Here is a 12,038-nt window from a genome sequence, read left to right on the forward strand (position 1 = left end):
AATAATGTGGCATTTAGGATACTGATTTTTTATTTTTTTTATATTTAAGGAGGCATGCAACCTTCTTGGCAACTCTATAAAACTGATTGCATGTCGATTTGATGGACAAAAGAAGAGCAGATTTAGACATTGAGACTGGCAGACAGGCAGATGGGCACACACACACTCAGTAGGTACAAAGATGGTCTAAATAAATAGACAGCTCGGGCTAATAATGGATCGAGAATTCGATTAGAGACAGAGAGAGATAAAAGGACAGGATCTAGCTGCATCATTAATGCTGTCTGTCCGCAAACCCCTAATTATAACTAAACACACTGCCCTCCTTCTCCCTCGCTCTATCCTCTGTTGCTAACCCCACACAATGCTCGACAATCTGAACAAAGCTTCCCTGAGGCCCCTAATCTAATAGAGCAGTCTCTACAAGACATCCACACACACACACACACACACACACCAGCCAACAGAGAGGGTAGGACGGAGTCCGGAGGGAAGGATAAGGGAGTGATGGAGAGAGAAGACGGCTAGTCAGATAAAGGAGATAGATTGGATGCTGAGTGAGGAATGACACGAAGAGAGAGAGCTTTTCTTTTCCAAGTCTCCAAGGGCTGTTGGTGTGGTGTTCATCATGAGGGACCTCATTGTTCCCTTCTTTGTGTCTGTATGTGTTGTGTGTGTGTCCATCTGCTGCGAGCCCCTTCAGGGTCCAGCCTGTTTTGTTTCTGGTCTGTGTGAGGGTGCCCACTCTGATCCTGCAGTACAGTTAACACTGAAGCAGTGTATTGATTTTGGGGGGCTGGTGGTGTACACAGAGGAAAGGCAGAGACTGGTGCAGAGTTGTGTAAGACCGGCAGCTGAATATGACCTGTGATGTAAATGCAAATAGTCATAAGGAGGTAATGTTGAAATGGCATCAGACAACTGACCAACCACTGACCTTTGTGCGTGTGACTCTGTCAGTCTGCGATAATCTTTGGCCCAGTTTCAGTGATAACAGTGTACCATCGCTGGTTGTATACTGACACGTCACTGTTTTTTGTTGTACTGTGGGTTCCTGTCTGCATGCTGTCATGCTTTCACCATTGTTTTTTATTATCAAGTAAGTAAGGAAATGTAGTTTATAGGGCTGTCAATCAATTAAAATATTTAATCGCAATTAATCGCATGATTGTCCATGATTAATCGCAATTTATTTTTTTTATCTGTTCAAAATGTACCTTAAAGAGAGATTTGTCAAGTATTTAATACTCTTATCAACATGGGAGTGGGCAAATATGCTGCTTTATGCAAATTTTTATTACTGGAAATCAATTAACAACACAAAACAATGACACATATCGTCCAGAAACTCTCACAGGTACTACATTTACGCTCAAATCATAACATGGCAAACTCAAGCCCAACAGGCAACAACAGCTGTCAGTGTGTCAGTGTGCTGACTTGACTATGACTTGCCCAAAACTGCATGTGATATCATAAAGTGGGCATGTCTGTAAAGGGGAGACTCGTGGGTACCCATAGAACCAAGTTTCATTCACATATCTTGAGGTCAGAGGTCAAGGGACCCCTTTGAAAATGGCCATGCCAGTTTTTCCTCGCCAAAATGTATCATAACTTTGTAGCGTTATTTAGCCTCCTCTGCAACAAACTAGTATGACATGGTTGGTACCAATGGATTCCTTAGATTTTTTAGTTTCATAAGATTTTCTAGTTTCGTATGAGCCCGCTACAACCTCCGAAAGAATGATTGTGTTAATGCATTAAAGAGATTAGTGCCATTAAAACAATTTTGCGTTAACGTGTTATTATCACATTAACATTGACAGCCGTTGTTTATTTTTTTCTTTTATTACAGCAGCCAGATCCATGCAAGAGAGAAAAGGTTCAGTGGTTCAGTTGATGTCTAATAGAGAAAATGAACAGAAGTGAATTACATTTGGCAAGGCATCTTTTTAAACTCATCATTGCCTAAATTGGATGTTGTTTTTGTCCTTATTTAACCCAGTATCAAAGATATGGGACACATCAGACATTTTATATGTAGTACCACAGTTGTTAGTTTCAGCCGGTGGTCTTATATAATGCTGCCATCTATCAGAGGGAGACGAGTGAACTAAAGAGACGGCCTTTCTGAGACTCCAGGCTGCAGTCGTGTTCAAACACACAGAGAATGTTTCTCTATCTGCAGGGTCATACTTTCTATCACCCTGTGTCTTGAATATGCTCCTCCCTCTCCCGCCCTGTCCACATAGACGTCTTAAACTGCCAGGACAGGGACAAGTGCACTGTTCAGGCCAATCATAGAGTCCTGCGTGGACCAATCAGAATCCAGTAAACAACGTAGGCGTTTCTCGTCTCTATATTTTGTGCCTCCTTGTCTCCTCTCTCATCCGTCCTCCTGCCTGTGACCTAGAAATAGATCGCCAAGCTCCATCTTGAAGGACGTCTCATTCCTAAAATGTATCTTGAGGAGAGAGGAGGCTTGCAAAGGATGCACAGGTGTAGCCTTTGCAGAAGTCTTTTCGTCATCCGTGACGTATAAAAGAGGCGTGACAATGGACAGATGATGCAGCCGTGCCACACGTCATATTTAATTGACGTTGCTTTTAAATGACTGCTCTAAAGCACGGATGTCACATTTTGTTAAATGCCGGTTGCCTCGTCTCCTCTCTCCTCGTGTCTCTTCCTTAGAAATTTAAGAATCACTGTTCAGCATTTTATTTTTATATGCTACCGATGGATGTTTTGCAGATGTTTGTCTAAATAATTTCCTGTTTAAGATAGGAGAAAATACAATGCCATTTCACAATGCAAAGTAACTCCTAATGTATGTCAAACACAGGGACTAAATAATAACTGAATGACCTTATAATCTTTAAATCCAAGAAAGAATACAGCAAACTTAGCCCGTTGTTTTCCTAGACTGCAGTGATACATGTTCATCCTGAACCTTCCCTTTTAAAGCCTCAGCATGACTGAGGATACAGACAGCGGGAGATGAGTGTTGGTTTTGCTGAAGTGCGTGCAGCTGAGGGGGTTGCATGCAATGAGACTTTAGTGTGTGTGGTCCCTCCCGTGCAACCCACAGGAGGCAGAGTATTGAGTCACTGAGGATCGGGTGAATCGCAGAATATGCGAATGCTGTGGAGCACTGAGCTCGACATCGTTCTGCTTCAGTAGAGATCGAGTTTGGCCGCTTTCTTTCTGCTATAGCGCTCATTAATTTCAGATGACCGGGTTTGGGGTCACAGAAATTAGTTTGAAGTTTTGTAAGTAAGTTAAAGGTGGGGTTGGTTGTGTTGTTCAAATACATATTTTGTTATATTAGTTGAAATTATCATTATGTCCTGACAGCAATCAATAAATCAAATGATCTGACAAAAAGAAATAATAATCCGGTATCTGTGGCTGTCGCAGGATTGTAATAAACCCGTCCAATCATTTCATTCAGCCCCAATGTAGAATAATTCCAATTTTAAGATCATGGTGATCAATGAGACAGGCAGAGTCTAACTAAAATATAACCTATGGTTCTATTTTTCACTAATCGATGTCAATATGGTTGCTATATTATAAGCAGGTTAAGAGGCTATGTCAATCCTGTATACTGAAAACCTCCTGGCACTGCTAGTTTTCCATGTTTTTGCCTCATGTCCAGCACCTAAACTCTATCTGCAAACTTTAAAAAACGTTCTTCTCTTGTTTTCCCTAGTGGAGCTAGACACGGAGCACGCACAGAGGGTCCCTGGGGCGGATCAGGGAGGGGCCCCAGCCCCCCAGGTCAAGCTGAAAGAGAGGCAGAAGTTCTTTGAGGAGGCCTTCCAGCAAGACATGGAGCAGTATCTGTCCACCGGCTACCTGCAGATCGCTGAGAGGAGAGGTGAGAAGGAGGGGCGGTGTGGTCAGAAGTTCTTCAGACATCCTAGTCATGCTCTTTGATTATATTTAAACAGCTTGACATTTAGCCTTTCCTTTTTGGTCTGAGGCCTGCAAAGTGAAAAAAAAGGTTGTTGAGGTTTAGGCTGTGGTGTCTGTTACTTATTCAAGGGTGAATGCAAAGCCATCCAGAATTCAGATGAATTAATTCCACAGTCCTGATACCATCAGCTGAAACCTTCACACTTCAGCTGCATATCACCAGATTGAGCCATAATAGCTTTCTGCAGCGAGGCTCCACACCTCCCGAGTGCCTGTCGCTAAACACACAAGTAGAGCCATTACTTTGAAAAATGCTGCCGCGCCATATAAATGTAGTCTTCCGCTGGGATTGTAATAGAATCCTGCTACAATTTACCCCATGTATTACTGCCAAAAGCCTGTGCTAAAATACCCAAAGGATGTGTTGAAATGAGGGACTGCATGAGATATGCACCCTGCACTGAAAGATGTATTATACTCTACCAGCCTGGAGTTTGCAATGTGATTTTTCCTCTTCTTTACTCATCTATCCTGCTCCCTTAATCCTCTGGAAATGGCTTATTAGAGAGGATTGGGGAGCAGGGAAGAGGAAGGAGGGAGAGATGGAAAGTGAAAGGAAAGAGAGAGGAGAGGGAGAGACTTATGTTTTCACTGTCACTCAAAACAGCTTTTTCTCTGCGTTTTTTTTTTTTTTCATAATTTCCATGACAAAAACAATCAACAAAGCCAGGTTTGAGGTGCAGTGAGTGAAATATTCACAACTCATTAGCTCATAGTCAGAGTCTCGTGTCGCCTACATTCATTCACGGTAGAGAAAAGACGGAGGGGATGTTTACATTTAGGCTTCACACTTCAAATGATGCGATTCCCAGCACAAAGGCAAGCATGTGGGCTGCTCAACAAACATCCACAACAGACCGATTCAAATCAACCAGTCATAATTGCTATAAGAGTATTTGTAATTAGTTACAGAGGAGGGCCCACATAATAATTCTGGAGAAATACATCTATAACACACAGCACGCTGCGACTCATGATCTGTCACGCAGCTACAAATCCCTACAGCAGGGCGGCGCCACTGAAGAGCAAAGATGCAGCTGGAGACGAGAGGAGAGAGAGAGATACAGAGAATAAACTGAAAGGAGGTAGAGAAAGGGCTGCGGATGTCATAAGCCACTGAGCCATCAAAAGCCAGTCTCAAGGGTCTTATACCCACACACACACATACATGTAAATACTCTCCGCAATCTCACTGCAGGCAAAAAACGTCCTTCCCAGCAGGAGAACCTTTTAGGCAAGGTCACAGTAGGGCTAAAAGAAGAACATGTTCGAGGCAGTCACATGGAAATGATGTTCTCAACGCAGTGCTTTCTGGACCAAGACTTTCACAACATAGCCATAGTGGTGGTTCAAGTGTGTGTGTGTTTGTTTATTTTTATTCGTGCGCTGGAAACGCCGCTCCATTTTGGGGCTGAAAAACTGAATCAACATCCTCCATACTGTGTTTTATGGGCTGCTATGTGGAGGTAATTGCGTAGCTGACAGGCGAGATATGGAAATGCACTTGAGAAAAGGCCGCATACCGAGACGTTATTAGCGAGCATTAGACCCTTGTTCCTCTAAGATGTGTCACAGAAAAAACACCACTGCTGTCTCCACAGAGAGAAGGAGAAAAATGTTCAAACACCAATCCAGTAATGTGTGTGTGCGGGAGTGATTTTGTATGTGTGTGTAAGTTTAAATAAAACATCTCCATTTGTGTGTGTTATACGCATTATATCCATCCAGGTTCGTGTTGCATTATATACACATTAGAATGAGTTTAAGTGTATGTTACGTACATTTGTGGACAATCTAATGAATTGCCAAAGTTGAGTGATCTGAAAATACGACACTAACTTGTGTGTCTGTGTGTGTGTGTGTGATCTTGTGTTGCTATTTAAAGGACGGGGAGACTTTTGGGGCGGTCTCCATGGGAAATAACATTCCCCTTCTTTCTCTCTTTCTTCACTCTTTTATTCTGCTCTCCCTCCCTGTGCCGCCCTCCTCTGCTCTCCTCATTTCCTTGAGGTACGGTAGCCAATGGCATCTTTTCTCTCACTGCTGTGCGCCGACCAATCATCTCCCTTCTTCCTCTTGTGCTCGCAAATCTGCCCCCCCCACACTCCCAACCCCACTCCCTTTCATCCCCACAGTGCACTGGCTGGCTGTTTGTGACGCATGCAGCACATCATGACAGTGAACAGGGGGGGTTGTGCCCCTGCAAGGTGGTGAATCCAGGACTGTACTAGTTAGCGTATTAGCAGGGGGTTTAGGAGGAGTTTCTAATGATTTTGTTGTGTATTACTTATTAATATAGTTTGTCATTCATATAGAACAAAAAAAAAAACACATATCAGACAAAATAAGACACTGGTTAGTTATCATGTTTGGTAAAACTTGACTGTATATTGCCCCTTTGCACGTCATAACAATTCTGTTGACAGTACAGGATTAACCACAGTACAATTACCATTATGTTGAATATATAGTTCATTTATGTTCAGTCTGTATGGCTTTCATCTGTTGTACGTATTGTATTGTTTCTGATCTAACTCAATGTACCTCCGGTGGACTGGTGCTGGGTTCATTGCATTATGTGGCCAGGTCGATCTTTCATTCCATTGTACATGAATTTAATTTTAAATTTTTTTTACGCAGCCCCGAAATAAACATGTTGGTACCATGTTGATTAGCATTATTCTCTTCTTAAGGCTGATTTCAATCATTTCAACCGGTAAAAAGTGGATATGTACATTTGAGTTCTCTTTCAGGAGAATTGTCACTGGAATCTGCCTACTTAAAGGGACTGTTTGTAACTTCTTACAAGTATAAATGTACCGGGTCGGGATCCCATGCGCGCTCGCATTTGCGCGCTCGCATTTGCGCGCATGTGGCCGGAGTCTCTGCTCCTCTGCCTGCTTGCCTTCACTCACACAACGCGCGCATTCTCGCTGTCTCGCTCCACCTCACGTTCATGCGCGCACACTCCACACTGCAGAAGAGTTAGTTTAGCTCTGAGAATATCTAGTGAATGTACAGTGGACGTTTGTGCAGAAATAAATGCTGCAGCTCCTCCAGACCAACAGAGGTTTCCCGTGTCTTCTGAAGTGACAGGGCTCGGCAGCGAGAGGCTGAGGCAGGAAAAGCCAACACGAGGATCATCATTGTTTCATGGAGAGACCTTCGTCTGGTCAGCTAACATTACTGTCAAGCAGCTGAAATATAGAGTGATATTGTGGTTTTAGCTGACGTGTGTCGCCTCACTGTTTTGAACGACGCTCGTTCATGTCTATGTAGAGCGAGCAAGCGCGACCCCGACGCTGACTTTCGTTATCTTAACGGCCACAGGTGTCGCTGTTAACAAGCATTTCTGAAAGTTACAAACAGTCCCTTTAATGATGCAGTAGGTGTTGCTTGTCACCTTCATATAAAGCTTCCTACATATAGTGACACTTGGCAATCCATTGTTTGTGGCAATGCTTTCATAAGGTAAAGAAAATGTTTTATGCTCACAAGCTTACTCATTTCAAATGTCATCCAGCCCGCTCGTCTTCCTGGACTCAGTCCCTTGCTGCTGCTGCTGCTGCTGCCCTTCTCAGTCTTGTGCGATTCTAATATCTTGCTGTCTCATATTGTGTCCAGAGCCAATAGGAAGCATGTCGTCCATGGAGGTGAACGTGGACATGCTGGAGCAGATGGATCTGATGGACATGTCTGACCACGAAGCCCTGGATGTGTTTCTGCACTCTGGGGCAGAGGACAACAGCGCTGCCTCGCCTATCGCAGGTAGGTGGCCAAACAAACACACACACACACACACACACACACACACACAGAGAATGTGTACCTAAAATAAATTGAAGCTATAATAACTCATACAGCACTTAATCCATATACCAAAGAATTCAATGAAGCAGGAATATGTGACTCAGAAGATTGACAGGAACAGTGTTTAGGCTCGATACACCAACACCATCTGTCCACATCTGCTTTCTTGTCACAGTGAAAAACCTACAGCATCTAACTGACAGCTCAGTCTTCTTCTAAATATAATTTGATGCAAGTCAATCTCCGCTACATTTTATGTCTGTAGGCGACCGAGCTTGGTCAAATCCTAGCAAGTTGAACCGAAACCTATGAAGTAATTCCAACAATTAGAGCAGTGCCCTCCTTTTATCTGCAGCTGTTGGTCTAAGATAGCAAATAAATAATTGGTTATCATAAATAATAGAATTGTTTGTTTTTTATGCCTCCGTGCCGGCGATAGTTGTGGCCAGAGGCGTTGTGTTTTCGGTCCGTCCGTCCGGCCGTATGTCTGTCGTACGTACGTCACATTTTCGTGAACGTGATATCTCAGGAACGCCTGTAAGGAACTGCTTCAAATTTGGCACAAACATCCACCTGGACTCAAGGGTGGACTGATTTGATTTTGGAGGTCAAAGGTCAAGGTCACTGTGACCTTACGTCCATCCCATTCCCGTGATATCTCAGGAACGCATGGAGAGAATTTCTTCAAATTTGGCACAAACATCCACTTGAACTCAAGGATGAACCAAGTAGATGTTTTAGGTCAAAGGTCGCTGTGACCTCATGTCCATCCCATTCTTGTGAACGCGATATCTCAGGAACGCCTTGAGCGAATTTCTTCAAATTTGGCACAAGATTCCACTTGGACTCAAGGATTGACTGATTAGATTTTGGACGTCAAAGGTCACTGTGACCTCTCGTCCGTCCCATTCTCATGATATCTCAGGAAGGTCTAGAGGGAATTTATTCAAATTTGGCACAAACGTCCACTTGTACTCAAGGATGAACTCAATAGATTTTGGAAGTTAAAGGTCACTGTAACCTCACGTCCGTCCCATTCTCATGAACGCAATATCTCAGGAGTGCCTTGGGTGAATTTCTCCAAATTTGGCACAAATTTCCACTTTGACTCGAGGATGAACTGATTCGATTTTGGAGTTCAAAGGTTACTGTGACCTCACGTCTGTCCCATTCTTGTTAATGCGATATCTCAGGGAACGCCTTGAGTGAATTTCTTCAAATATGGCATAAATGTCCACTTGAACTCAAGGATTGACTGATTCGATTTTGGTGGTCGCTGTGACCTCACAAAACACATTTTTGGCCATAACTCAAGAATTCATATGCTAATTATGGACAGACATGGATGTAAACTGCAACCCCACTGGTTGGCGGAGGCATACAACTGTGAGGCGGTAATTCTATTTTATTTCTAAGAGAAAAGGGTTCAGTTCCCCAATGACTAGAGGAGTAAACCCCTGCAGCTTTACTTCATCCACCTACCTACCACCCTCCCAACCTATCCTCCTGGTATGTATTTTTAAACAAAGTTACCTACAGTGACTCCTCTTTCTCCCATGTCCAGATGTTGAGGCCTTCACCACAGAGATCAGTCTCCAGGTTCCCACCCAGGCTGAGCTACGCCACAAGCTTTCTTCCCTTTCATCCACCTGCACCGACTCAGCCAGCCAGGACACAGAGGCCGGGGAGGAGGACGACGAGGAGGAAGAAGAGGAGGAGACTGAGCAGGGAGGAGGTGGGGTTGTTGGAGGAGGAAGGAGGAGAAGGGCCCCCGTGGTGGTGACCCTGGATGAAGAAGAGGTGCACCCCGATACAGCGTTGGTAGACGGGGTGGACCAAGAGAAGACAAGCAAAGACAGTGAGGCGAGCAGGCCGAAGGTTTGAGGACACGTGGACTCGATTTAAACACAAACGCACAGAGCTGCAAAATCAAACTGAGATATATAACTATATTGGCTTCCTTCTCAAATTGTCATACCGAAGAAAAACGTGAAAGAAAATACACCGAGGTTGCACTAACTGCCACATTACATTGCCTTAAAAGACCACTGATGCGAGTTTTCAATTCTAATTGAATCCTGTAAAATAGGTTTGAGTTCCCTTTAGCATAATAGCATTGAATGGCTTAACATGCACATCAATAGTTTGAAATGATCCAGAGAATGCTCTAAATATTCTGTTTCTGTGTTTGTGCATGTTGAAACCAACATGCCTGTTACTGATAAGTGATGGGGACAAAGAGAAATATACACTAAAATCATCCATGTGTCCCTTTTGCTGCTCTTTATTTTCATACTCCATGCTAAGACGTACATATTCGCTAAACTGCAGCTGTTAAGCATTAATTTATGTGTTGGAGACTGGTGATTTTTTGCAGAGTATAAATTATATGATGATGTTTTGTGCCAAATACTTGCCAAACACAAAAAGGCTATCACCAGTTCTCTCATGTTTATGGCATTTTATTTTGAAAACTTACTGCAGGCCACAAAGGTAAAATATGTCAAATAAATAAAATGTTTAATGCTTAAAGCATTGACAAATGGCATTAAAAAACTTAAAAACAGCTCAAAACCTGACCTAATAAAGCCTTTTTGTAATTTGGGTGAATTGCCCCTTTAATATAGTATATATATAATATAGCAAATGCTAAATAATTAGCGCAGAGCACTTGACTGATGCAGCTGCAGAGGGCACATGGATGCATTTTTCATGACTTTATGGATAAGCTGAACCCCCAAAGCTTGTTACATTTCTTTAATTGGTTTAATAGCTGGATGCTGCAATATTTTAAATTCAAACTACCAATTAGAAAATGCTTTTATGCCATTGACTTTGATAAACAAGGCGTAATAACTGGCAGTCACCTGGCAGTGGGCTTCTACACCACATAGTACTATATAGCTGACAGACCACAGATGGAGTTCAGGTACCAAGATATTTAACACACACACATGCACGCACACACACACACGCTGGAGAGTTACCCATTGCCATTCCTTTGACCAATAATATTTGGGTGAACTTCTCCCCTTTGAACGAGGACCAAATCCCTGTTTGGACTGTGTGCTATGCACTGGACAACACCCAGAAGGTTCAACTGTATCCACATTTTTTTTGTACAGAAATGTTGACATTCATGCGATGTGACAGCATTACTCCTTCCTTTCTTTTCCCATGTCTACAGTTTCTGACTCGTTGGTAATAAATGTTTCTCCCCCAGCATTGTTTAATTTTCATTGAAGCATTTCAGGAACAAATTAAAGAATAGAATGTGAACAGGATTTAGGGTTTGAGCATGTTAACCGTCCCCGTGCGCTCGCTCTTGATTTACACTCCTGCCTGAGCTCTTTACAAATGGAAAGCTGACACAGCGAGGTAATGGATAGAGAGTGGAAAGGGCTTTGAAATACAGGGGTTTTCTCTTGGGGAAGAATATTTTACCAAGTATATATTCATTATTACAGTTAAATATTTTTAAACTGAAAAATAAGTAAAAGCAATACTAGTGTTATGTTGAGATTAAATGGCATTTGAAGGTTGAGAGTGGATGTGTTGGTTCATTGTGAATAGTAAATTGCTGGTGTTGATGCGTGACAGTCATTCCTACAGGGCCCTCCAACAGTTTTGCATATACAGTGTGTGGCGTGTGAATAGAGTGATAAGCTCTGTGGTAAAAGAACATAATAGCACTTCTAGTAAATATCCCACACCTGCTGCTGCTTACTGAGGAACTTGATAATGTCATGGTACTGCCTGTTTGCACATATTGCTTACAGATAATGGTTTCTCTCTGTAGTGTTTTGACATTTGCATTGTAAAATGGTCAATTCATCCAAATTACAACAAAACATTTTCTCACTTACCTCTAGCAGTATCTTTTTAGCAGTGCAGATAGTTTGGGTTTTATTTGCCCAGGTTTGACCGGCCTCTTGGATTTCTGCCTTCACCTCAATACAATGAACGTGCTTGGAAATGTGTTCATGATGCTCACAGCATTAATAAATGAAAAGTAAGAGTAATATGTCCTTCCAAAAATGTCACTGTTGAGGCCTTTACACAAAGGGAGGGCATACCAGATCAGTCCAGCCCACTCCTGTTCTTACCTTTCACAATAAAAACCGTAGACATATAATATTCACAGGCGAGTATTTCGCATTTTCCTGTCTTTATTTGTCACCATCCCGTTGTGTAAAGGCCTTAACTATGACTTTTCTATGATATACTATACTATGACTATACTATATATA

General features: G+C 42.6%; 1 protein-coding gene across 4 annotated transcripts in view; it reads left to right on the forward strand.

The window, feature by feature from the left end:
- dtnbp1b (dystrobrevin binding protein 1b) overlaps positions 1 to 11,330 on the forward strand; it is a 70,439-nt gene extending 59,109 nt beyond the window's left edge. For 3 of the 4 annotated variants that reach the window (XM_037794407.1, XM_037794406.1, XM_037794403.1), the window contains 3 exons: positions 3,713 to 3,880; positions 7,603 to 7,746; positions 9,353 to 11,330. In XM_037794407.1, coding sequence (XP_037650335.1) covers positions 3,713 to 3,880; positions 7,603 to 7,746; positions 9,353 to 9,672 — 632 coding nt within the window. In that variant the 3' untranslated portion in view covers positions 9,673 to 11,330. The remainder of the gene's footprint in view (positions 1 to 3,712; positions 3,881 to 7,602; positions 7,747 to 9,352) is intronic. The other variant, XM_037794404.1, reaches the window with a different exon arrangement.
- Positions 11,331 to 12,038: the final 708 nt, after the last annotated feature.

Source organism: Sebastes umbrosus, chromosome 15 (genome assembly GCF_015220745.1).
Source record: "Sebastes umbrosus isolate fSebUmb1 chromosome 15, fSebUmb1.pri, whole genome shotgun sequence".
Lineage (NCBI taxonomy): Eukaryota > Metazoa > Chordata > Actinopteri > Perciformes > Sebastidae > Sebastes > Sebastes umbrosus.